This window comes from Alternaria ethzedia, assembly GCF_023757985.1.
Source record: "Alternaria ethzedia strain BMP 0044 chromosome Unknown scaffold_25, whole genome shotgun sequence".
Classification (NCBI taxonomy): domain Eukaryota; kingdom Fungi; phylum Ascomycota; class Dothideomycetes; order Pleosporales; family Pleosporaceae; genus Alternaria; species Alternaria ethzedia.
In genome coordinates this window covers 418,193-443,912 of record NW_026056218.1, presented here as the reverse complement: position 1 = coordinate 443,912, position 25,720 = coordinate 418,193, and the positions used below count along the sequence as shown (strand labels likewise).

The window sequence follows — 25,720 nt, the reverse complement described above, 5'->3', positions numbered from 1 at the left end:
CCCCCTTCAACCACGTATCGCCCAGAATATCAAACTCGCTCTTGCCCCTCGACTGAATCCCACCATACTGCATCCCACCCCCACATTTCGCGAACCCAAAATCTTCCTTTTGGACTTCAAACACTTTATCGCCGACCGCCAGGGCTAACGTAGGTAAATCCGTGACTTTAGTCCCTAAGGGGAAAACCCAACCCTGATGCGCCTTATCGAACACCGCACCAGGAATCGTACTGTATATCTTCTCGCAGAGCGTGTCGTCCAGCAACGCCAGTGTAGTTCCCGTATCAGCAATCGCCGTGTTTCCGGGTGGTCGTTGGATCGTCTCGCCGTTTAGCATGGCGGTGGGCGAGGGGAACTGCTAGAACCCGCGTGAGGAGTCGATGGGGACGTAGTGGGGTTCTGAGACGCCGCACCGGCGGAGGACGGCGTCGTCGATGTAGCCGAATGTGTAGAAGGATTCTCCGTGATCGGCGTCGGTGGTGTCGCGCCAGGAGCCGAGGTAGCAGGTGAAGAGTTCGCTGGAGGTGGGGATGTCGGATTGGGATATCATCTAGAAGGAATTGGATCAGCAATGCGTTCGTGCTTTGGTGTAGAGACGATGCAAAGATGGAAGGATAGAAGGACGATAATAGAGACAAGAGCAGCGAACTGACCGATTCAACAGGCGTAGCCACTTTCTTCGGCTTGACAGTATTGATATGTCCGAATCCTAGACCTAACAGCCCGTCTCCTGCACCGGAAGTAAACTGCGGACTGAGTTTGTTGGCGAGTTCAATCGCTTGGTTCTCGATGCATAGGCCGCCGAGGGTCACGTTGTCTGTGCCGACGATGCCGGAGGCCGTAGAGCCTGTGTGTCGTAGTCAGTCCATTATGTGGTAAGACTGATTGAACGAGTGAAGGCAAGAGAAGGGAAGAAACTCACCATCCCCATACCTGATCCTCCAACTCGCACCCTCAACCTTCTTGAACGTCTCACTAGCCTTTGCATCAAAGACGTTATGTTTCGTCTTTCCATTCACCGCCGCCTTCTTCGTCGCAGGATCCAGCAGGATAGACTATACCTACAATCACAGAGTGTATCAGTCTATCGTCACCCAACCATAGTCAAGTGGAATAGGTAACGGTACCCAAAGATCACTGCTCCCAGTATCAAAATGCAAATTCATCACCTGCGGCGGCGTTCCAATCTCCACGGGACAAATATACAACGCGTCATTCTGCTGATCTTCCGCTTTGACCTCACCCGGTTTACCCTCCTCTTCAATTTTGCGCAGAACCGGTTTGGTTTCCTTCTTAGCCGCGGGCTTGAACAGGTTCTTTACGGATTTCGTGGCGACGTCGAGGACTTGGAAGGGCCCTTCGGTGGTGGGCGCAAAGTCGTATTTGCGGAGGAGGGAGGCGTAGGATTTTAGGCCGGCGCGTTCGCAGGCGGGATTGGGGAGGATGGATATGCGTTTTAGGTTTGACATTTTTGGGGGTGGAGGGGAGTGGGCGGAAGGTTGGGGGTTTTGGATTGTGGTGAGACAAAAGAGATATATGGTAAGAAGGTGGTATATAGGTTGGTCAAGATGAGTCGCTTTCAGGGCGTAGCAATAGTATCAGGATTGTTTTGAGGAACGAAGAGAGGATGGAGAGTTGTGTGATGACAGTCGTAGCCATGCGCCCACCACCTGCCGGTCTCACAATGCGCAGCAGGAATGTGCGGTGGACCATGACTGGCTCTTGCTCAAAGTTCGCCCTGAATACTCCTTTCCAACTACAGCGTCTATGCTTAATCAAAAGTAGTCTTCTTGCCCTGCGACTCAACAATAGCTTGACTCGCCCTCTGGGTACTCATATGAGCAGCACCACTCTTGATATTCCTCGGGTCCACCTTTCGCTTGCCACCCCGTCCGCCATTGCTGTCTCCAAAGTCTTGCCTGCCTCCCCGTTGACCTCCTCCTCCCCTGCCGAAACCTCTCTCGCGACCTGCATTCTCTCCATCCGCACCCTCCTTCTCATGGCCAAATCGCTTGTGGTACCTCGTATGGTTGTCTTCGGCGAACTCGCGACGTAACTCTCTGCCCATGAGCTTGTTGACTAGCCACTTTCTTTGCTTTACGGGCTTGCTGGTGTCGACTTCGGAATCGCTCTCGTCCTTATCCTTTTTGTTCTTGAACGCAGACGGGTCTTTGAACACAAAACCCTTGACCGCTGCCGTCGCAGCTTCCACGTCCCTGAAGGTGACCCAAGCGAAACCCTTGCATTTGCCAGAGTCTTCAAACGTTGCCATGTGTATGTTATCAATCCTTCCGCATGGTGCGTAGTGGTTCTTGAGATCCTCCTGGGTAACATCGAAGGAGAGGTTTCCGACGAACACTCGCTTGTTAGGAGGGTTCTTCGGTTTCGCATCCTTGGCTCCACGTCCGTTATCCTGAGTCTCTTCAGTCTTGGGCTTATCTGGCCGCCCGTCGAAGCTCTTTGCATTCTTGATCAGCAGCGCGCGGTTGTCCATCTTCATCTCCGTCAGAGCAATCGCCGAGTACATGGACAACTCAGTAGAGAAGTCAACGTATGCGAAACCCTTGTTCATTGGCTTTGTAGTCCAGCTCGGGGGTGGCGGCCTCGTGGGAGGGGGCATGTGGATGCGTGTGATTTGGTCGTCGGGGATTTCAGTATTGTCCGTCAAGAACTTTCGTAGCGACTCCTTGGTGGCAGACCAAGGCAAGTTGCCGATCCACACACCATACTCCGAGCGCTTTGCGGCATTCTCCCTGTCTTCAGCTGAATTTCCGTCTGTCTTCGCCTCTGTCTTCACGACCGGTGCTGCTCCGTCTGCGTCGGCGGCGGGTGTCGGGTTCAGCTTTGCTTTCTTTGCTTTACGAGCGGCTTTCTTGGAGGCGGGTTCGGGGAGGTTGACATCGATCTCGAGTTCTTCGGGCAATGCTTCGCGCTTGCGCTTCTTTGCGGGTGTCTCTGCTACGTCCTCGCTATCGGATTCTGCGACTTCAGCCTTCGACTCGGCCTTCGCGCGCTTCTTCTCTTTCTTTTCCTTCTTGTCCTTTTTCTCCTTCTTCTCGCGACGCTCCTTCTTAATAACGACAGCAATCTCTTCCGCAGAGGACATCTCTGTATCTGACGACATTGTAGCGTGGGTGGTGTTGCGTATCGATACTTTGCGGCTCGAACTTTTTTCTGGGGCACTTTTCGCTAGCATGGCCGCGCTAGAAGACCCTGGCTTAGTCATGCTCCGCCCGCAAACCATCAAGATCTGACGCATGTCTTGCTTGTTAATCGACTTTGCATTCGTCACATCATTACAAGAAGCGTATTCAAGAAAACTACCATTGATTTACTACACATATAGAAGACATGAAAGGAAAGATCAAATTGAGCCAAGTAGGAGAGCCGTAACCGAGCCAGAGGCAATGAAGCACCCTACTCACATGTCCCGTCGAGGTGTATCGAAGCGCGCTCCAGCGCCTTCTGTGTATAGGGAATGTTGTGTGATCGCGATATTCTCCAGTCCATTCCTTTTGACGCCCCCAGTACCCAGAAATCGAACGCTTTAGACACCAACCAGGAACACTTTGCCTACCTTTGTGCTCACGAAATATGACAGCTCTCGCCGACACTTATCAGACCGCTTACTGCATCTCCTCGTCGCTGGCATCGAGGATGTCGTACTCCTCATCGGTCATGAAGCCATCGTCGGACATCAGGGCGACGCTCTCAGCATCCTCAAAGAACTCGTCATCTGAAGCAACAGTGACAGTACGTGCAACGGTGCTCTTCTCAGATGGAGAGGCGGGCTGAGCGGTAGTGGATGACTCGTAAGTGCTCGACTCGGGAGACTCCTTGTCTAGCTGAGGGAAGATCATGCCGGAAGCGATGGGCTCAGATGCAGACTGCTTCTCCTCGACTGGGAGTTCGGCAACTGGCTCTTCGACCTTGACCTCCTCCTTGGGAGAAACAACTGGCTCCTGCTTGATAGTAGCAAGGGCAGCCTCGTGTTCCTTGCGACGGTTCGCTTCCTCGTGCACCTTGCGGCGGCCCTCCATGAGACGCTCCATGGCAGCCTTGCGTACACGCTGAACACGCTCCATCTTCTGCTGATCCAGCTGTTGCTGCAGAGAGTGGTGTGCATCCTTCATCTTCTGCAGTTGTTGTTGCTGAGTGTGTTGCATTTGCTTCATGCGCTCAGCCCTGGCCTGTAGGAGGCGGTCGTACAGAGGGTTCGACCTAGGAGCCACCTCGAACGTGGTGGCTGAGCCGGATGCGGGAGTAGGAACCTGGACTGGCATGGGGATAGCTGGTTGAGCGGCGACAGGCGAGGGCACGGCAACCACTGTAATGTCACACCACAGGCGATGGCCGAAGGGCATACCCTCGGGTGTCTTCAGGCGCCAGTAGGAGATGGCAGTACCCTCGCGCTGGGGTGCCTTCATGAGAACACGGAACTGGGCTTCCTCGCCGGCCTCGACAGTGTGGCCGAGCACGTTGCTCTCGCTAGCTTCAGCAAGCTCAACGTGGCTCAGAGGACGGGTGTTGTCGATGTTGAGCATGTTGTCACCACCAACGTGTCGGACGCTGCAGCCTCGTGGCCAAGCGTTGGGGCCAGGGTTGCGAAGAGTCCAGACCTGAACGAACTGGTGACCAGCACAGATCTTGGAGCCATCAATGATGGTGTCCCGGATGAAGTGTGCGTCGAGGCCCTCGGTGGCAGTCTCTGACCTAGGGATGGGAATAGCCTCAGTCTTGATTGGCGCCTTGACCTGGACGGATACGACAGGCTTCTCTTGCACCGGCTCAACAGAGTCGACGAGGAGATCACGAATGGCAATCTTCTCCTTCTTGGCCTGAGGCTCCGCGGATGGCTTCACGTCGACAATGGTCTGGACTTGGGTCGCAGCATTGGTGGAAGGAGCGACTGGGGCAGTCTCGGTTGAGGTAGATCGCCTATCGCACATGCGATCGCCGAGTCTAGCCATCGACTTACGCTGCTTGTCGTCGTTGAGTGTAGTAACGCTAACGCTGCGTACAGGCGTCTGGAACTTGATGAGCGGGTGAGTGTGGTTGTGCTTGTTACTGGGGTGGGCCTCGCAGTTCTGGCAGAAGTCGGTATCGTGGCAAACAGCGCACTTGTAGCGGACGCCGTCAATGTACGACAGATTCTCCTTGTCCTTGCAGAGAGGACCGTCACAGTAGATGCCGTAGTGGCGGTTTGCGCTGTTCAGAGGCTCAGCCAATGGCTCGTAGATGGGAACAAAGCGATGACGGGGGTGGATGAACTTGGCGTTCTTGAGGCAGTCAGAGCAGTAGTCCCAGTCTGGGCAGTTCAAGCACTTGTGGCGGACACCGTAGATGAACTTGTCGCAGCCATCACAGACGGCGTTGTGACGGACGTTCCTGCCAGAATTGCACAAGAAATCGGCCAGGGTAGGCAGGACAGTCTCGGACGTGGCAGGCTTGAAGGTGTGGCCAGGGTGGTGGCCGTGCTTGTTGCTAACATGGCAAGTGAGGCAGAGGTCGTAGTCTTCGCAAGGAACGCAGGTAACGAATTCCTTCTCGGGGAGGACCTTGACGCAGCAGTTGCAAGTGCGGGTTGGCTCCTCTTCGTATGTGACGGACTGCTTCTCATCGGTAAAGGCACCTGGGATCTCCTGTTGTTGTGGCTCCTCGGCCTCGGCCTTGACCTTGGGTGCGATGCGCTGGGTGGTGCTGTTGACGACGCTGCCGTTCTTGACGAAACGCTTGACCATCCAGTGGCCGCTTCCAGGGCAGTGGATGCCGTTGTCTACGCAGGCCGGGCAGAGATCGTAATCACCACCGTCGCATACACTGCAGTGGAAGTGCTCGTCCTCCATGGGCTCGTTGCAGTTGTTGCAGTATACGACCCACGAAGTGCACGCGTTGCTCGGCTTGGGGCGGAATGCTAGACCTGAGTTGTAGTTCGCAGTTGCGAGGTTGTTGAAGAAGCCTGTACAGTGTGTTAGCCGATGATCGCGCGACATGGACATGTGAAATTGTTGCTTACTCTGACGAGCGGTGAAGGCCTGCGGTACGGGAGCCTCGCCGTCAGCATCTACTGTCGTTGGTGGCGATACAGGGCTGGTGCTCTCGGTGGGCTTGATTTCTGGGGAGCGGGCAATGACGGGAGAAACGGGAGCGCCGCCCATTGGAGTGAGAGTCTCGGTGCTGACGGGGTGGGCAGTGGGCTGGTAGTGTCGGACCACATGGTTTGGCGCGGGTGTAGGTGCGGGCGCAGCCACGGGCTCTTCGCCGGGGACGGTAGCCCTCAGACGCAACTTGAGCTTCGCCTTTGCGGCGCGGAAGAGCGTCTTGTAGACCTGGGGCTTGTCCGCGTCGAGGGTGACATATGAGGCGGCTGAGTCGGAATAGCGCTCAAAGACGACCTGCTCACCGGCTTCAAGCTGGAGAACACTTCGGAGCTAAACATCACATATCAAGTCAGCACCGTGATTCCCGAGCGTGTTTGATCGTACGTCCGAGCGACCGATCCGATCGCCTTGACGTGACAACCTCGGGTTATAGAATGTCACGAACCTTGTCGGGCAACACGTGAGCTCCGAGATCCTTCAACGGCAGCTTGAACTTCTTGGTCTGGCCGCGGAACAGGACCTTGACGACGATGGGCGTGTCCAGAGTCACGGGGACGTTGTTAGTCGCCGCCATGATGGGCGAGTGAGGCTGGCGATGGGGGAGGAGTAATAGTCAGAGCGACTGCAGCTAGCTGGCCGCCGCTGTATTGAGACAAAGAGGTGCAGCAACTAGAGAGTTGTCGCTGTCGAGGTGGTTGATGGAGAGTTGAAGGCGGAGGTGGAGCAGGTGAGACGGCGGCGGAACTGGAGGTGTAGGTAGTAGCTGCCTAGTGAGTGGGGTCAGTGCAGCGTTAGTGGACGCCGGGGGCGCGCCAACTCTATCGCAGGTACACCGGATTGCCAGTGCTCGCGTCGCAGAGGGCGAAAGGCTGATATTGGCGCCTGGGATCACTTTTCTTATGAACTGATGGTCCGACGGCCAACTCAATTATGTGTCAAGGCACTTCTTGATGCTTTTCCTCGTGTTTGAGCTCCGGATCGGCTGATTCTTGTACTTCGAGTGGCCGAGTGGTTCGCTACCACACAAGGCTTCCAGACACGTCGTCAGCCGTGAGGAGCCGCAAGAATTCGCCCGATTACTACTGCCTTTACCCACTCAATGACTGCCTCCGAAGAGGCTATTGCTCGATATGATGACGCCATGGTTCAGCCGCACGTGATACTGGAGCGCTTCCGTGCACCAGCTGATCACCGAGATAGCGGTTTCACTGCGATAAAGAGGGCGCTAGCGCAGCGCTCCCGAGCTGCTTGACGGTGGCCGAGAGCCACCGACGTGTCTTGTCTCGCCTCACTTGACGGTTTCGTGATGGAAGATTACACCGCAAGTACCTCAAGTATAAATATGACGATTCCGCATTCCCACTATTCTTTGTGTGCAGCCGCTCCAATTCGCGGCGAAGGATGGCCGTTGCGAGGATTATGGAATGAGGCGAAAATACTAACACAACTTGGCTTGTGCAGTTGTTTGCATAGCGAGTATTGCCTGGGATAACATTTACGTTCGGCAATTGCATGGTAAGCCAAGAAGAGGTTCGTAGGATGCAGACGGTTGTTGCATAAAAGGTGAAAACGTCCCTGATCGGAAGGCATTTTTCAGAAGCGCCAGCGAATGGGTACATTTATTTTGCACCAAAGCCTGAGCATCAAATAAGCCGTTCGTATGTTCCTGAGCTCGCCATGGGATTGAGTTCCATACGCCTGGCAATATCGAATCGTTCCTCATTTTTGGGGTATCAAGTATAAGCCTTCACAAGCTTGTCCAGCATATCCACGACCTCTCGACACCAACCCTGACTCCAACCCATTTCTCTCACTTCCTCCCCTCAACCATAACAATATGATACCCCTCACTCGTCTTGACCTCCCCAATCTTCGGGCTCGCCGTCGTACTCGGCTCCAACTCATATGCCACTTTCTCAAAATCCTGCATCAAACTGCCTCTGACCTTCCAACCCAAGCTACCTCCTTGCCGCGCTTTATCCTCACTCATTTCCCTGGCTACCTCGTCGAATTTCGCGCCGTTGCGCAGCTTCTCGAGAGCTTCTTCTTTTTTCGAGTGCTTTTCGCAGAGGATGTGGCGCACGTTTATCGAGGTTGCGGGCTTGAGTTTGCCTTTTCCTCCGCCGCCACCTTCAGATTTGCTACCGCTGTCGTCTTTTGCTTGGCTTTTGCCTTTGTTTTTGGGTGCCATGATGTCGTGGGAGTGTAGAGTAGGATGTAGAAGTGAGCGTGTATCAGGTGGGAGGCTTCGCGGATGCGGCTATTACGGCTGGCAAGGTCGCAATCGGGACGAGAAATAGTTGGTATCGGAGGCTGGGATCGGTAGTTGGTAGACTGGAGTTCCAGACCTATCACCTCGAGGTATTTGCAGTACAGTAAAGTTATGCGCGTGAGGAGCTTGGATTCGTGAAAGTGTACCGGAGCTTGGAGCTCTGATGCGGGGCCACTGGGGCGGCCAGATGCACCGAAGTGGGGTGAAGCCTGAGGCAACAAGGATTAACCTGGCACGATACGAGAGCGAAAGCATGATGCAGCGGATAAGATTGTACAGTTCCTTCGTCAATGGTTTGAATTTATCTCGTGATTGTGCACATCAATCCTCATTCATGGGGTTGCTGAGCTCGCTCTACTTCCAGGCCAATTTCTCACTGCGGAGCTGGACTACATAACATATTGACAGGCGTAGTTTCCTGTAGCTTCCCCAGGCGCTCTTGTTCTTCGTACGACATAGTACGGCACGGCGCGGCTGCAATGTGGCATGGTTCTCATCCGAATAAGTATACAATCAGGGCTCCGATATCCCAGCTACTTCATCCATTGCCGTTGACTATTGCGCGAGGCGCTGTGCCATTGATGCCGTTGTGCTCGCGCACCATGTCCATGAAGCTTTTCTTGGGTTTCGGCTTCTTCTCTGGCTCCTCGTCATTGCTGTCTACTAGATGTATACGTCTTCTTTTGCAATCGGAGCGCATATGGCAGAGCAGCGGCCGTAGGGTTTCAATTTTCTCGACTTCGGCGTAAAGCAGCGACTCTTCCACCCAGTAAAGGCCCTCCATAGCAGAGAACTGATGCTTAGCTTCCTTGATGCTGTCCTGGATCTTGGCGTAGTCAAACTCTGGAGAGCCTTCCATTGGGAATCGGGTGTCCTGGGCTAACAGCGCAATATCATATTGGCGAAGTATGGCATCTCGTTGTGCGCGGCTCACGGGAATGCGAGACCATTCAGAGTAAGGAGCGTCGAGATGCGCTAGATCGAGCTCTGGGAGTCCAAGTATGCCGACAGCCTGGAACGAACAGATGTATTTCCGGTTTGGGATGGCTTGCGAGTCACCGAGGTCCTCAGCATTTGCCAAGAACAACGGTAGGAAGATAGCAGATACACCAAGTTGCTCCCCTGCGAAATGAAGCGGTCGATTGGTGCCTAATTCGCAGGCGCGTCTCAAAGCTCGGGGAAGCCTGGATATCCGGTCTTGACGTTCGAGCAGATCCTTCTGGCGTTTCGCTTCCTGGTCTGCTCGGCGTTGAGTTTCCTGTTCCTCTCGTAATCGTGCTGCTTCTGCTTCTGCTGCTTGACGCTGTGTCTCTGCTTCCGCTTCGGCCTTCTTTTTCGCTTGCTCGATCTCTTCAGCTTTGCGAGCCGCCTCCTCTGCTTCCTTCTGCTTCGCCTCGGCCTCAGCTGCAACTTCGGCGGCTTTGCGTTTCGCTTCTGTCTGTAGCTTATGTTCCTCTTGACGACGTGCGCGCTCAACTTCTGGAGTTGCTATCCTTTCAGGCGGTACGGGCGTAGACTTGGCAGATGCTGTGGGCGTCCTCTTCACGCTAACATCGTCTGTTGATGCATCCGACATCTTTCTTTTCCTAATCTTGTCCTCAACGGTCTTGTATTTGATCTTATTCTTGACAACCTTGCGTTCGTCTGGGGAGTCGATCTCGGGTGTCGGTTTGGCGCTGAGTGGTCTGCCTGGTTTTGTCCGAATCTTTACTGGCTGCTTGGTCCCATGGTCCTCGTCGCTCTCGTCTGAGTGTGCTCGGTCCGGTCGTTTGGATTCATTATCGTCTGATCGCGCTTTCACCACCTTCTTGACAGGCTTCGCTTCTTCGCCTTCGCTATAAGAACGCTGCTTGACCTTCCGGATGGGCGGCCGTACGTCTTCCTCGCTCTCCTCTTCTGATGAATCGTCGTCCACAACGCGCTTTCTTCTTTGGTCTTCTCTGGTGGCCTTTTCCTTTCCGGACATGAGTCGTCGAGATTTTTGTGGTGCCGCAGGCTCTGTCGTCGACTTTACCAGCTGCGCGCGTTTTGCATTAGGACGTGGAGAAGACGACCGTTCTCTTCGCGGCGATGTCTTTCTCTTCATGCGGTTCGCCGGGGCGTTTGGAGCTTCTTTCTTGACTCTCCGCGGGCTACGGTGTGTCGTTTGATACTCCTCGCAGGCGCGCTTCAGCATATCCCTCTCTTCTTCCCATTTAGGACCGTGCCGTTCCTCAGAAATCTCGTAATAGGTCTTGTTGTCCTTGTTTCGGCGAGTGGGATTGAAGTTGTCTTGCTCGAGGAGTAGTTGTATGATCTTGAGGTATCCTCGTCCGATGGCAACTGTCATGGGCGTTTCTGGGTGCTTGGACGGGTCGGGATCAGCCTTGAGGCCACTCGCGAGGAGGATACTGAGGATGTCGTAATGTCCACCTCTTGCTGCCGCAACGCCACAGGTAATATTCGGTTTGATGTTACTGTTGATCAGCTCTCCTACTGCAAGGATGTCGCCATCGCCAGCCTTCTCGATCAATGTTTCCACGTTGAACTCGTTGTACAGTAATCGCGATGCTGTCTTAGCCTGCTTCTGAGTACGTTCGGGGTCGTTGTTGGACGTGTCTGCCCGTCTTCTCATCGCCTCTCTAAGCTCCTTCTCAATCTCCTCTGCGTCGTCATCTTCCGGGTCCAGCACATCAATCGCACGCTGACCTTTCTTGTTGGAGTGATGTGGATTGACCTTGCCCTCGTTGAGCAGCAGTTTGACGACATCCAAGTGCGAGTTCTCTACCGCATCGATAAGAGGAGTGTCTCGGTCGTGGCTTTCACAGTCTGTTCGGCAGCCTTTGCTGATCAGGTATCGAACGACAGGCGCCCAACCGTGCAGCGAGGCTTTTTGTAACGGAGCGATACCGGCGTAGTCGGGCTGATTCAATTCGTCGGGCGCGTCTTCGAAGGCTTCCTTGACTGCATCCAGATCGCCTCTTTCGCTTTCTCGAGCAAGACGCGTTGCGCCAAACCTGTCGACCTTCCGCTGGGGCATAGTGCGTGCAGGCGAGGTCAGCGCACGGTTGGTGGAGCGCTTCACCCGGGCGTGTTGGAGGTGCGGCGCAGACGTGGGCTGCGGTGATGTTGAATGATCTGAACTCGATCCTGACCAATGCTCTTCTGTCGACAGAGCGAGATTGGTTACCTCGCGGCGCTTGCGGCCTGCTATACCCGTGACGGCGGATTGTGTTGACTGCGAACGCTTGTGTGGGCGGCCAAAACCTGGCGTGCCAGGCGAATGGGGCGCGCGCGCGTCCTTCAAGCCTTCGGTCCTAGCTTTTTGTCGCGGTGGCTCGAAGGTCTTGGGGAAGGATTGATCGCGCTGCTTGCGCTTGCGGTTCTCGACAGTCGACGCGCTGCGGCCGCGAGTAGTAGCTTGTGTGGGAGAGAGGGCGGATCGGGCGGGCGATTTGGCCGAGTCGTTTGGACTGGTGTCCTTGGTGTTTCGCGAGGCCGTGCGGCTGCTGGGTGAAGTAGGAACGGGGCTCTTCGCATCGCGCTCCGAGGCGTGTTTGGCGCCATTGACTTTGACGCGGCCGTTGGGCTGGGCTGAATGCGCCCGTGACTCTTCCTTGATGGAGCGCAGCCGCGATGCATCGTCGTCGTCGTCTTCGACGCGCTCGGTCTTGATCATCTTGTTTTCTTCGGGGTGTTCGTCCCGTGACAGGACGACCGTCTCGGCCTCGGACTCGCCTTCAGCGTCCTGGTCTTCATCGTGAGCATGTTGGGACGGAAACGCGGCCGTCTTGGGTGCCGGGCGAGGCGACGGCGGGCTGTGCGGGCGGTCGTGGTGGAAGGACTTGGGGGCAGAGGGTGCGTTTAAGACCGGATCGGCATTACTGGTCATTACGCTGGGACAGGACACTCGAGTTCCTGCCTCATGCTGGCTTGCAGAGCAAGGGACGGAAGGAGCACAACGGAGGCCTCTGCAGGAGGGTGGGCGCGGGCGGCAACAACAACAGGGCGCTGGGCTGCTCGACGGGCTGCGATGGACGGCGCGGTCGGGGGTGGGTGATGAAGGCGCGTTGTGAGGTGTAGTGGAGGAGGAGCGACACGGAGAAGAGCTGAGAGGCTTGCCAGTAGCAGGCAGCGCTCCACCATTCACCGGCCTGCGCCAGCCATGGGGGGCATGGATCGTCAAGGCAACCCTGCACTCGCCTTTGTGCTGCTATCAAGCCATCGTCTATCGTGAACAGAGAACAACAAGCGACGCGACATCACGATTACCGCGCCGTGTGGCCGTGACGTTTGCTGCTGCGTGGCTCGCTGTCTGTCAGTCGGCCTCTTCCACTCATAGGGAGCGCTGCGAGCTGCTGGTCCCGTGTTCCTCGTGGCTCGCCATCCCAGCCGAAACAGGACTCCCAAGGTTCCAAACCGCCGCTAACTCGGCCTTTGCCGCGTTATTTAGCCCTCATCATCTCCTGCGGGCCAGATTGTTTGGTCGCGAGAACCACGGAGAGATTGGCTTTGGCGACACGTGACTCGCCCGTCGAATAAGCGGTCAGCACCAGTCAGGGCTTCATCATTCTGCCGTCACAGCCCCCTACGCGTTCTCTTTCCAATACTCCCGACATGGCCTCGCTATCGCGTTCGCTCTCCGCTATAGGCTGCCGCGTCGAGGACCTGCACCCCGTGGCTCTGCTGCGCATCTTCTACCTCGCTGCGTCTCTTCTTGTATCGCGGCACCATTCACCTCCACATGCAACCTCACTAACCAGTCCGGCTTACTAGATCCTCGCCATTCAGGCTGTTCCTGCCCTGCGCTCGCGCTTTCTTGCTTATGGCTCCCGTGTCACCGGCGTGAGCGGGAGGAAGGAGCCACCCGCTCAGCAGCAGTCTGCTCTCACACGTACCCTCGACTACGCTGCGTCGCTACAAGTGCCCCACAACTACTTCACCCACTTCTACATCACGTCCGTGCTCTGCTCGCTGTTCTGGGCATGGAGACTGCACGTGTGGGAAGCTGGCAGGCAGCAGCAGATTGTCTGGGCGCTCCTGCTGCTTCAGGGCCTGCGACGCATGCTCGAATCGTACGCATACACCTCGACGAGTAAGAGCCGGATGTGGTTCGCCCACTGGGTTCTAGGACTTCTCTTCTACATCACGATAAACATGGCCGTCTGGGTTGAGACACCTAGCAATGCCTCCGGCAACTGGGCATTTGTGCCGGGTGTTGTCACCGCGCAGATGCTGCAACACTCCTACCACAGCTACCTCTACCGCCTCCGCATCGAGAGCAACGGCTACCAGCTTCCCTCGCATACCGTATTCCCGAACCTACTTTGCCCGCACTATACCTGCGAGGTCGTCATCTACGCGCTGTTATCGCTGATAGCAGCTCCTGAGGGCAGTTGGGTCAATTGGACACTGGTCTGCGCGACCATATTTGTCGCTACAAACCTTGGAGTAACGGCTATCGGAACAAAGGAGTGGTACGTGGAGAAATTTGGTGCCGACAAGGTAGGTCCGCGGAAGAGAATGGTCCCTGGTATCTGGTGAAGTGTGTTGCGTGTAGAAGAGGGCATGCCGGTCGATGGTTTCCAGAATATCTGCACGGCACTCTACCGTACATGCTCGGTCGTATGACCCCGTGCCTTCATTTTTTGTAAGCGCAGTCTTCTCTGCTATCTGTACACCCCTCCAATACTCCTTCCCACTGCCTAAAGTGGTCTTCCGTAGTGATGACGACAGGCGGGACGAAGTTGGTATTCCCGCGCCGCCTATGCCCTTGTGCACTCTGTGCGGGGTATCTTGCAGCGAGTAGCCCCACCTTGGATGGTTGTTTAGAGCAAGTAACCACATTCAGCAGATCGTCCTGCATTGTATCGTGCGGTATCGTTGGTGGCTTGCTTACACACGGTAGTTGGCGACTATGATGCTATTGCAATATAAATTAGACTCGTTCCCTATTCACAATCCAGCACGCATCTCTCAAACTTCGACTCTGCAACATGTCTCAATCTGAAGCACCCAAAGATCTATCTGAGATGGAGTACCGCTTTATGGGCAAGAGCGGACTGCAAATCTCTGCCATTTCCCTCGGTGGTTGGCTCACATACGGCGGTCATGTCGGCGATGATAACACTTTCGCTTGTCTCAAAGCAGCATTCGATGCTGGGTAAGTCAAAGCATACGATACACGTGTGTGATGTACACTGACTTTGTATCCGTTTCTCTGCAGTATCAACTTCTTCGATTGCGCTGAAGGATACGCAAAGGGCGAGTCTGAGAAGGTCATGGGTCGGGCAATTAAACACTTCAAGTGGAACAGGAACGATATTGTCGTCTCGACCAAGGTATTAGACGCTGGAGTGAGATTAGACCATAGAACTGTATTGATTGGTGTAGATCTACTGGGGTACACACAACTCCGCCCTCCCCTCGCCACGCAACAAGATCAACAACCTTGGGCTATCGCGGAAGCATCTTATCGAAGCAACCGAAGCCTCGCTCGAACGACTACAACTAAGCTATGTCGACATCCTGTATGCGCATCGCCCGGATCGCTACACACCCATTGAAGAAACGGTACGCGCCTTCAACTACCTCATCAACACAGGCAAAACCTTCTACTGGGGCACATCCGAGTGGCTCGCTTCCGAAATCGAGGAAGCATGGGCTGTAGCCGACCGTCTCGGACTCATCGGCCCCATTGTCGAACAGCCCGGCTACTCACTGCTCCGCCCTCAGAAGGTAGACCAGGAGTTCAAAGACGCAAGTCTCTACACCCGCCGCGGTCTCGGTCTCACCATCTTCTCTCCGCTTCAAGGCGGTCTCCTCACAGGGAAATACGTCGACGGCGTGCCGGAAGATTCGCGTCTCCGCGTATCAGACGACCCATACATCCAATCTGTCATGAAAGGCGTTGGCAGCGATGCGTGGAACGAGCAACAAGGCAAGATCAAGAAGCTCATGGAGGTTGCGAAGAAGCTTGATACTGACGTTGCGACGCTGTCTATGGCGTGGGTGCTGTCAAACAAGAACGTGTCGAGTGCTATCACGGGTGCGTCGCGGCCCGAGCAGATTTATCAGACGGTCAAGGCGGTTGATGTTTATCGCAAGCTGACCAAGGAGAATTTGGAGGAGATTGAACAGGTTATGGGGAGTAAGCCTGAGGCTCTTACTATGAGGTTTGGATAGACTCCACATGCAGGAAGAGACTGAATGGAATCGTTTGGTGGATGCATGTAGACCCAATCGTTCTAAGGAATCCATTTTACTGCATGTGCCATTTGGATCTGCATGTATTGATGTCTTGTCAACAACACAATTAAAAGCAGACTATATTGAACCAGCTGTACTACCGCTCAAATTGTATCGCAGTAAAAGCTTCTATATGAACATTGTAAGAGTTCCGTGAACGTATGAGCAGAACCATGCTGCTTTCCTTCCTCCAGGGCTCCATGAGGCTAGCTCGTCACATGTTCTCGCGTTCCAGCGCATGGTCCGTGCCACGTTTGCCTAACGCAACAGGCTACACCGTGCCGTCTGATGCGACGACTACAACACCTCATGCCTTCGCTCTTTCTTTTAATTGCCACTCCTCCAATTCATCACGTCTAGTACTTCCAAAGCACATCATCCATCCGGCCTCCAGTGTTTTGACGTCGTAAAGTTAGCGGCACGCGACGCTAGTCACCACACGCGAAGCGCGCAAAAGAAGCATACTATAACGCAATCATGGCTGGTAAAGAGGCGACAGTCTACATCCTAGATCTGGGGCGGTCAATGGGTGAAAAGAGACATGGCCGCGATCAGACAGACCTGGATTGGGCATTGGAGTATGTGTGGGACAAGATTACCACTACTGTAAGTCGACGTTCATTTGGAGATTTAGTATGTTCGATGCTCGGGACGCTTTAATTTCCCCTCAAATATGGTCTGACAAGAGAATTAATCAAGATGTAGGTTGCGTCAGGCAGGAAGACCGCGCTGATGAGCGTGATTGGCTGCCGGACAGATGAAACGGATCTTGCTGGCAACATGGAAGAAGGGGAAGGATACGAAAACATAAAAGTATTCTCAAATTTGAAGCAGTAAGCTGTCAGACACGAATTATGTTGTATGTACTAACAGGTGCGAGATATCTACTCGGCGACATTCGGATGCTGCAAGATCAGCTCAAACCAAGCAAGACAGACAGCGGCGACCGTGAGTAACATGCATCTTTAGTTTTACTTCTCGCTAACTGTCACAGTGCTTTCCGCACTTGCGGTAGCTGTTTACATGATTGGCAATGCGACACAAGGTGCCAAAGGCAACCCATTGAAGTACGATCGCAGGGTGATCATTGTGACTGACGGTCGCGGTCAAATGGACACAAGCGACCTCGAAGAGATGGCGGCGAAGATCAAGGACCCGGCTGCTCCATTCGAGATCGTGTTGCTCGGCCTCGATTTTGATGACGAAGATGTGGGTTATGAAGAGGAGGGCAAGAACGGAGAAAAGGTATATGACACGATCGCCATAGCGGACAATGATTGACCCAATCTAGGCAAAGAACGAAGGTATATTGAAAAGCTTTATACATGACTGCGATGGCAACTTCGGCACCCTTGCGACAGCCGTCGATCAACTTCATACACCGCGTCTCAAGGAAACCCGCCCTGTTCAGAGCTACAGAGGCTCGCTTACGTTGGGAGATGCTAGCAAGTACGAGGCCACCATTACCATTGACGTCGAGCGATATCCATGTACCATGATATCGAAGCCGCCCACAGCAAGTACGTTCGCAGTACGAACGGATCCGGGCGCATCGGGGCAGTCATCGGCGACTGTCGTGGGCGAAGACCAGCCGATGCCCGATTTGGCAGCAGTCCACAACCAGCGCGTCTACCAAGTGGACAACCTTGATGAGCCTGGTCTGAAGAACCCTGTTGAGCTTGACGAGCTAGAGCGCGGTTATGAATACGGCAGAACTGCAGTGCACATCTCAGAGTCCGATATGAATGTCGTCAAACTAGAAACCCAACAGTCTCTAGAATTGGTCGGCTTTGTAAAGATGGAGGAGTTCGAGCGTTATCTTCCCATTGGTCGCTCCAACTTCATCGTACCGCAGAAGGCCAATACCCAAGCACAGCTCGCCCTATCTTCGTTCATTCACGCTCTCTACGAAGCCGATTGCTATGCGATCGCAAGACTGGTGGCAAAAGACCTCAAACCTCCAGTGTTGCTGCTCCTTGTTCCCCGTATCGAGCTGGAGTGGGAGGCTCTAGTCGATGTTGAGCTACCTTTCGAGGAAGACATGAGACGGTACAAGTTCCCACCGTTAGATCGAAAGCTCACAGTCAGTGGCAAAACTATCACAGAGCATAGAGACTTGCCTACCGACAAGCTCCTTGACGCAATGAGCGACTATGTCGATGCAATGGATCTATCGACATTTGGCCGCGACGAAGAGGGTAACCCAGAGGAATACGCGAAACCAGAGGATACGTTTTCACCCCTTGTCCACCGCATTGGGCATGTGATAAAATGGCGAGCGACGCACCCCGACCCTTCGCTGCCAATTCCTGATCCACCCGAGATCCTAATGAAGTACTCCGCGCCACCAGCAGAGCTCCTCGCCGCATCGGAAAAGCAACTGAAGAGGTTGATGGAAGCAGCAGATGTCAAGAAAGTCCCACCAAAGGTCAAAGGTCGAGGGAAACGCCAGCGTGGAGATCGCGACAAGCCCCTCTCTGGTCTCGATGTTGACGCACTCCTCGACAATCCCAAGCGAGTCAAGATCGAATCCAACAACCTCATACCCTCGTTCAAGCAAGCACTGGCCGCTTCTGACGACATGGAGGCTATCCAAGAAGCCGTGGACGATGTTGCAAAGGAGATTCGCAACCTTATCAGCAACAGTGTGGGCGATAACGCTTATGGACGGGCACTTGAGGCCATTCGCGTCATGCGCGAGGAGCTTATCGAGCTCGAGGAGCCAGACATATACAATCCCTTCATCAAGCAATTGAAGGAAGATATACTTGGTGGAAAGCTCAACGGCAATCGTCGCGATATGTGGTGGAAGATCAAGGGAAGCAAGTATGGACTTGTGGACTTGAATAGGTGCCACACTAGCGCTGTGACTGAGGATGAAGCGAGGAGATTTTACGAGATTTGAGGGGACTGAACTGTTGAGATGCACAAGGCGGCCTGAGATAGATGAACAGGTTTCAATGACTGCTTGCGATATCATCCCACATTCAAACGCCTGTAGCGAGTCCATTTATCGTGTTGCGAGCTCGTGATGTGAACCATACGCGATAGCGAATCGCTTCTTTTCGTTGGTCAAAGCCATGGTTCAGTACTACAATACTGCCTCTCGGATGTAGCGAGATCACTGTAGCATGATTGTATGCACAAATGTATTTGTGTCGTGTAGTAGTGACTTTGTTTGCTGCTGCGCGTACATGTCTTGTTGCGGATGACTCTCGGCTAACGCACCTGTTCCGTCCGAGCTTCCTCCGTGCCTCCTTCCATGGCTTTCCTGCACCAGACATCACGACACCGCTCATCAAGCGTTCGTCATGTTCAACCGCAGCATTTACCGTTTCAAATGTGTAAGTCACCCGTCGCCACTGTAGTAGTTTCCGCGCGCGAATAGACCAGGCGCAGCCAAGGGCCTGATAAGTCGGTCGCGCGATGCGGCTGGCTGCCGTTGTTGTTGCGACACTCCCGTGCGAGCACCGGGGACCGACTGACATCAGATGATGAGCCTCTAACGTGTGCAACCCCTGCCAGCTGACGGTTACAGCTCAGCCCTAGGAAGATGCAGCTCAGCTACGACGCCAGAGCGGCCATTCCGAAAATGCTGACCGGTCTTTTGTAAAACCATCTAGGATACCTATTCCACAGTGCGGGCCCTTATCTTCTTTCAAACATGCAACTACAGACTCTCAAACTACTGAGACATGATCCAGCCAAGCGCTCTATGTGCCAATCCGATTTTTGACGCCTCCAACAACTGCCAACATGGATCCTCAAACTCCGCAATACTCATATTTACCTGCATCGCCAGACATTCGCATATTCCGACCAGATTATGCCTCTTTACCTTCGCGAACAAGCGACGAGTCCACCGACAGCAGGCGCGAGACGCCATCGAGATACAGCGAAAACGTCAACGACCCAGGCCTAGGTATCCAAATGGAGCCCATGCCATCACCCAAATCACCAAGCTCTACGTATTGGCGGCAGGATACGCCTAATACGAAGCCTGGCGCTTTTTCTCCTCCGACCTACTCTCCAGGGCCACGACCACCATACTCCAGAACACCCGATACGCTGTATTCCTTTGGATCGGGTATCTCGAGAGCACGAACAGATCCTATGACCGAGAGGTTGATAGCACACCGAGCGACGCAGTCAACTCAATGGCGAGTAAACTGGCGTGGGCCGGCCCTCATGGTGTTTGCTTTCATCATGGGCATAGTGTTTGCGCTTCTTCAACACCTCTTGTATACTTTCTTGCACCACCAGCGAGAAGAGGACGAGGACAAGAAGTTTCGCTGGGTTCTGTATGGGCGCGCACTTGCCTACCTATCGAAGCTTGCTTTTGGCGGATGTGTGGTTCTGGTCTTTCGTCAGCGCATGTGGAGGGCGTTTAGGAACCGAGCTTTCACCGTACTGTCTATCGACCAGATCTTTGGCGCTACTGAAGATCCATCGATTTTCGGAAATTGGGAAGCCCTTTCTAGTGCACCGGTCCTGTGCGCTATTGCCTTGGTGAGTAAACAGTCCTGTAAGAACTGTCTAGGATACATCACTAATTAAGGTTGCTGGCTTGCAGGTCATCTGGCTGGTCCCGTTGGCAACAATCATCTTCTCGCCCGGTGCGCTTACCTTCGGAACCTATCTCGACAGCGAGACAATCGATCTCAACGTTCCCACGCTGAACTTCTCGATGGAGTCCACGAAAGACTGGCGGCATCCGGTGAAGTTGGCCGACGGAAGCAACAAGAGATCGATGATGTATTACAATACTACGGATTTATCGGGGGCTACACCAGGGTGGTTTGACTATTACGATCAGCCCTCGGCGGAGTTAAGACGTGTCGCTCTTCTGCTGGCTTATAGCAACGTGGACCGTCCCAACATCAGGCAAGATGCTCGGCAAGACGCTTGTGGAGGGCGGTACAATTGCACGTACGAACAAAGCTTTGTTGGGCCGAGCTACCAATGCGAAGAAATAGCAAGTGGTGCAGATGACGATGAGAGACTAACGGAATTGGGTGCACCCTTCAACATGAGCATTTTGGCACCGCGAGGACGCTTCGTTTACTACGCCGATGTCGACGAGGGCGAATATGCCCGCCCGCAAGCCGACAACTTCCGCAAAGGTTCGGGTGGTATACCTGATGGTGAAATTCCAGTCGACCTGGGTGTCTTCAAGTCAGAACCTGCGCTCTGGATTGGCTATGCGTTCAATTCCACAGTAAAGCTCGCGGAAGACCACCCTCTTGCAAAGAATTGGACACATCGCTATGATGCGCGAATCATGCGCTGCATACATATGGAGACTAAGTATACAGTCAGCTGGAACTTCACTGAACCCTTCTTCAATTCCACGGTCAAGCTAGAACCGCAGAGGCCCATTCTAAACACCAGCTTTCCCCGGGGAGTCGACGGCAAGATCAACTACACCCTCGATTCGGGACCAGCGGAAAAATACATCAGCCCTCGGAGCGACGTGGGCCTTTACAAGAAAACGGCCGCATACCATGCTGTCGGCGACATGTTCAGGAACTTTCTTCGTGGGCACGTCGATCTCGAACCGCCATTACCCGGACCATACTATGCACAAGTCTATTCTGATGTCACAAAGACACGGCTAGTCCAGAAGAACAGCGAGCCTAAGCAAAACCTGACGAATGAGATCGAGACCTTCTACTCAGACATGGTTCTGTCATTGCTATCAGCGCCAGAGATGTTAGCAGTCGCCGAAGAACAGCTCACAGTGAACCGCTCGCGACTCCAATCCTCATTCGTCTACGTCCCCGAACGGCTCTGGCAATGTTACGCGCCAGTTGTCTTTATCACACTCCTCATTCTCCTGTTTGGCGCTTTCACTATCTGGCAAGATGGTACGACGTTCTCGACTGGCTTTTCTCGCATCCTGGTTACCACACGAAATACCACCCTAGACGACATCAGCCGCGGCGCGTGTTTGGGCAATGACCCTTTTCCACTGGAGTTGATGCACACTAGACTCAAGTTTGGTGTTCTTGCAAATAGCAACGATCCAGAGTACATGAGGGAACATGGATATCAGGGGATTGGTGACTTCCAGAGTGTGAATCACTGTGCTTTTGGCGTTGCTTCGGAAATCGCACCTATTGTTAGAGGAGCGCCGTATGCGGGGTTGACGAAGAGACGTCATGGAAATACATCATTGAAGCCGAAGACGGAGGATGAATAGACACCTATGTAACTTGGAAGCATGGATAAGAATTAATACCTTTTCCTTCTCCCAATCTATCGGGAAATATCAGCGCAACGTCTTGCATGGCTGCCAACAGATGCGCCCTGGTCCTTTCCGTGCCTCCACCCACTCAGCTCTCCTTCATCTATCTTATCAAAGTTTGCGACACGCAACGCTCCAACCTATTGTATGCTTATTATTCTGCGCGTTTGTTATATAAATTATATGTAATTACTAATTATTTTTTAGTATTAAAATTAGTAGTATAGTATTATAATATTACTTCTTTAGTGCCTTATACCTAATTTTATAAACTCTATTTAGTAAAAAAATATTAAAAAACGCCTAGCTTTTAAAGTTATTCTAGAACTACTAAAAGATTTTAAGATTTTAATATATTTAAGTATATTACTATTACTACTAAGGCTTTTAACTAATAATATATTACTTTTAAAGCTTTACTAAAAAGAGAAACTTTATATTAAGTAACGTCTATATTAGTATATTAATACTTTACTATATTTAATTTTTAGCTATTAATATAACATAACTTAAGCTAATAAAAATAACTACTTTATTATAGCTTAGTTTTTAAAAGTAACTATAATAGTAGAATACTAATATAGCTACTATTTATTTAATAGTATTATTATACTAAAAATAAGCTTTAAATACTTTATTTTTTTTAGTTTATTTATTACTACTTTAGCTAAGAATTCTAATAAACGCTTTATACTAGTATATAATAGCTACTTTTATCTTTATAAGTAAAGCTATTTATAGCTTAAGCTTATATATAAAGTTATAAATATAAATAGTATAAATAATTAATAAATTACTTTAAGTAAAAAGAGTAATACTAGTAATATAATAACTATTTTATTACTTTTTTTAGAGTAAGTATAGCTTATAAAAAAACTTTTATATATTACTAGTAAGTTACTTAAAAGCTTAGCTATAATAAAAAATTATAAAAAGTCTTAGTTTATATATTAGAAGCTTTTATAGTAGTAGTATAAAAATTTTAATAATATTAATAGTAGTAATAGTTTTAGTAGTCTTAAAATATAATATAAAATAAGTAAAGTAAGCCTTAAAAGCTCTAATAATAGCTTTTATAATAGTTTTAATAATAGTCTATATAATAATTACTAAAATAGTCTAACTAAAAGCTTTTTTTTTAGTAGTAGTTTTAAAGTAGTCTATAAAAGCTTTAATAAGTAATATAGTATAAAAATATAATTAATATAAATATAAAGATAGAGAGGTAATATAACTAGTAATAAGATTAGCTTTAGATAAACTTACTAATACTAAAAAAACTTATAAAAGAGATATTAGTAATATAGTTAAAAGCTTATTTAGTATATATATTAGTATAGCTTTTAGTATTAAATTTAAGCTATTATTTATATTTTTAATAAGTTTTTAAATCTCTAATTTTACTATAAGCTATAAAATAAGAATAAAAATAGAGAATAAAAAGTATATATATAAAAGTATAATTTTATAAGCTAAAATTTTAGTATTTTATTACTTTATAATTTATAGCTTAGTTAGTTATAAGCTATTAAGAATATATAATTATATTATAATTCTTTCTACTATAGTATAAGTAGATATTAGTATTTATAAAATAGTTACTTTACTACTTTAAATTTTAAAAGCTTTAACTATACTAAAAATAGTAGCGCTAAGAATTTAAGTCTTAGTCTACTTAACGCCTATATCTCTAAATATAGAATTTTAACTTTTTTAAAAATATATCTTTTTATATACTAGTAATAGACTTTACTTTTTTTAGACTAGTTTACGCTATAAAATTAGTTTACTAATAAAATATTACTTCTTAGATAGATAGGTAGTATCTAGTACTATAAAATAGTAAGAAAATTTAGTTAATAACTATAGTATAGTAGTAACTTAAATAGTTATAATAATTATAAGTAAAGTTTTAGAAAGTCTATAAGTAGTATAGTAGATTAAATCTATAATCTCTACCTAATTAGGCCTAGCGCTAATTAAGTAAGAAATATTAAATATTTACTTACTTTTATATATAGACCTATACGTAGAATCTTATATATTAAACCTAACTATATTATACCTCTACACTATTCTGCGTTGCTCTATACCTAGAATATAAATACTTATCTTTTCTTTACTATAGTAACTTTATAACTTTATAGCTTATAAGTAATTATAACTTTATTTTTAAACTTATAAAGCTTATTAAATAAGTAAGTTTATAGTATTACTAACACTATTCTATAATTAGAAGTAGGCCTACCTAAGTAATAATTAGTAACGCTATCTATAACCTAGAATATAAGAATATAAAAGTAGAGTAACTAATAAGTACTACTAGAAGCTCTTTATTAAAGTACTTAGTAAGAGTAATTATTAATATTACGTCTATTACTAAAGTTATAACATAATAAATAGAGAACTAGCTTATCTTAATTAGAGTAAGTAGTTATAGTAAATTTATATATTATATATTAAGTACTAAGACGTATAATAACTATAAATAATTAAGTAAATATAGTTAAGTAGACTATAGTCTATAAGTAACCTTCTACTTTTATTTCTACTACTAATACTATATTAGTATTATTATTAAAGATATTAAACTTATAGTAGCTCTTATAGTTATAAAACTATAATATCTAAAATATATAAAATACCTAGAATACTATAGCCTAGGCTCTAGCGCTACGTAAGATCTAGTAATCTAACTACTACTAAAGTAGCTTTCTAGACCTATACTCTCTACCTTCTATTTTAGAAGAGATAACTAGTACTAAACTAGAAGAGCTTATAACTTATAACACCTATTATATTAAACTTAATATTCTAGAAGATTGCGTTAAAATTATTACTAGTAATAACTTAGAGATTATTTATATATCTTTTAAGTCTAGATAGTAGCTAGAGCTTTAAACCTTTTATCTCTATACTAATAATAATTACGCTACTAGCTATACTATTATAATAGGCTAAGACTTTAAGAAAAGCTTTAACTTAGATATAATTACTAAATTATACTTCTACGTTAAAATTAGTAATAAGACTTACCTTAGTAACGCTATTACTAAGTTCTCTTAGTAGTTTTATACTACGCTTATCTATATTATAATAGCTATTAGACTTCTTACTAAAGGCTATAATACTCTCTCTAAATAAGTATAAATTTTACTATCTACTATACTATAATAACTATATAATAAGAAGCTTAACTATATTTATAATCTTAAAGCTTAAGTTAGTAAACTTAAAGATAAGAACACGTTATTAGAAGAAACTAAAAAGATCTCTAATTACCTAGCCTTTATTATACTTTAATCTAAGATCTATAAGCTTTACACTACTAGTAATACTTATTACTATACTATTAGTAAGCTTAAGAATAACTAGAATATTAATAAAGATAACTTTAAGAAGCTAAGAGATAACTTTAACTACAAAAAGAGTAAAGCTAATTACTTCTACTAGAACTAGAAAATAGAGCGTAAGATTACTATAGTAGAATATTAATAAGCTACTAAAGAGAAGAGAAAGGCTAATTAATATTACATTAATTAAACTAACTATAACACTAACTATAAAAATATTAACTAGTAGCTTAGTAATAAATAGACTAGTAAAGCTTATCTATAAAGAAAGTATAATATAGTTCTTAATAAGTTACTTACGTATAAGCTAAACTATAAACTATACTCTATTCTCTAGCGTAATAATACTAACTCTAATAATTAGCGCTATTAAGATACGCTTTTTAATAGTAACTATAATAGCTACGCTATATTAGTCTTTATAAACTATACTTATTATAATAATACTAACTACTTCTACTATAATAATATTAACTATACTTAATGTAATAACACTGCTTACTCTTATTATAATAACGCT

General features: G+C 49.1%; 9 protein-coding genes across 9 annotated transcripts; 4 read left to right on the top strand and 5 right to left on the bottom strand.

The window, feature by feature from the left end:
• Positions 1–358: 358 nt before the first annotated feature.
• Positions 359–1,469, bottom strand: J4E87_008323 (uncharacterized protein; the record flags this gene model as incomplete). Its single annotated transcript, XM_049379913.1, has 4 exons — positions 359–550; positions 654–847; positions 923–975; positions 1,207–1,469. The coding sequence occupies 4 exons, from the start codon at positions 1,467–1,469 to the stop codon at positions 359–361; spliced, it is 702 nt and encodes a 233-aa protein (XP_049230480.1).
• Positions 1,470–1,771: 302 nt separating this feature from the next.
• On the bottom strand, positions 1,772–3,124 carry J4E87_008322 (uncharacterized protein; the record flags this gene model as incomplete). The annotated part of the gene is made up of 1 exon (XM_049379912.1): positions 1,772–3,124. The coding sequence occupies one exon, from the start codon at positions 3,122–3,124 to the stop codon at positions 1,772–1,774; it is 1,353 nt and encodes a 450-aa protein (XP_049230479.1).
• A 502-nt stretch (positions 3,125–3,626) lies between these two features.
• J4E87_008321 (uncharacterized protein) lies at positions 3,627–6,675 on the bottom strand (the record flags this gene model as incomplete). The annotated part of the gene is made up of 3 exons (XM_049379911.1): positions 3,627–5,959; positions 6,017–6,431; positions 6,547–6,675. The coding sequence occupies 3 exons, from the start codon at positions 6,673–6,675 to the stop codon at positions 3,627–3,629; spliced, it is 2,877 nt and encodes a 958-aa protein (XP_049230478.1).
• A 1,236-nt stretch (positions 6,676–7,911) lies between these two features.
• On the bottom strand, positions 7,912–8,292 carry PIN4 (Peptidyl-prolyl cis-trans isomerase pin4; the record flags this gene model as incomplete). Its single annotated transcript, XM_049379910.1, has 1 exon — positions 7,912–8,292. One exon carries the CDS (start codon positions 8,290–8,292, stop codon positions 7,912–7,914), a length of 381 nt encoding a protein of 126 aa, XP_049230477.1.
• A 619-nt stretch (positions 8,293–8,911) lies between these two features.
• Positions 8,912–12,244, bottom strand: J4E87_008319 (uncharacterized protein; the record flags this gene model as incomplete). The annotated part of the gene is made up of 1 exon (XM_049379909.1): positions 8,912–12,244. One exon carries the CDS (start codon positions 12,242–12,244, stop codon positions 8,912–8,914), a length of 3,333 nt encoding a protein of 1,110 aa, XP_049230476.1.
• A 725-nt stretch (positions 12,245–12,969) lies between these two features.
• Positions 12,970–13,896, top strand: J4E87_008318 (uncharacterized protein; the record flags this gene model as incomplete). Its single annotated transcript, XM_049379908.1, has 2 exons — positions 12,970–13,071; positions 13,129–13,896. 2 exons carry the CDS (start codon positions 12,970–12,972, stop codon positions 13,894–13,896), a joined length of 870 nt encoding a protein of 289 aa, XP_049230475.1.
• A 452-nt stretch (positions 13,897–14,348) lies between these two features.
• On the top strand, positions 14,349–15,537 carry J4E87_008317 (uncharacterized protein; the record flags this gene model as incomplete). The annotated part of the gene is made up of 3 exons (XM_049379907.1): positions 14,349–14,515; positions 14,579–14,693; positions 14,746–15,537. The coding sequence occupies 3 exons, from the start codon at positions 14,349–14,351 to the stop codon at positions 15,535–15,537; spliced, it is 1,074 nt and encodes a 357-aa protein (XP_049230474.1).
• Positions 15,538–16,077: 540 nt separating this feature from the next.
• On the top strand, positions 16,078–18,505 carry KU80 (ATP-dependent DNA helicase II subunit 2; the record flags this gene model as incomplete). The annotated part of the gene is made up of 5 exons (XM_049379906.1): positions 16,078–16,233; positions 16,306–16,433; positions 16,481–16,548; positions 16,595–16,845; positions 16,892–18,505. 5 exons carry the CDS (start codon positions 16,078–16,080, stop codon positions 18,503–18,505), a joined length of 2,217 nt encoding a protein of 738 aa, XP_049230473.1.
• Positions 18,506–19,806: 1,301 nt separating this feature from the next.
• Positions 19,807–21,802, top strand: J4E87_008315 (uncharacterized protein; the record flags this gene model as incomplete). The annotated part of the gene is made up of 2 exons (XM_049379905.1): positions 19,807–20,109; positions 20,141–21,802. The coding sequence occupies 2 exons, from the start codon at positions 19,807–19,809 to the stop codon at positions 21,800–21,802; spliced, it is 1,965 nt and encodes a 654-aa protein (XP_049230472.1).
• Between the last annotated feature and the right edge of the window lie 3,918 nt (positions 21,803–25,720).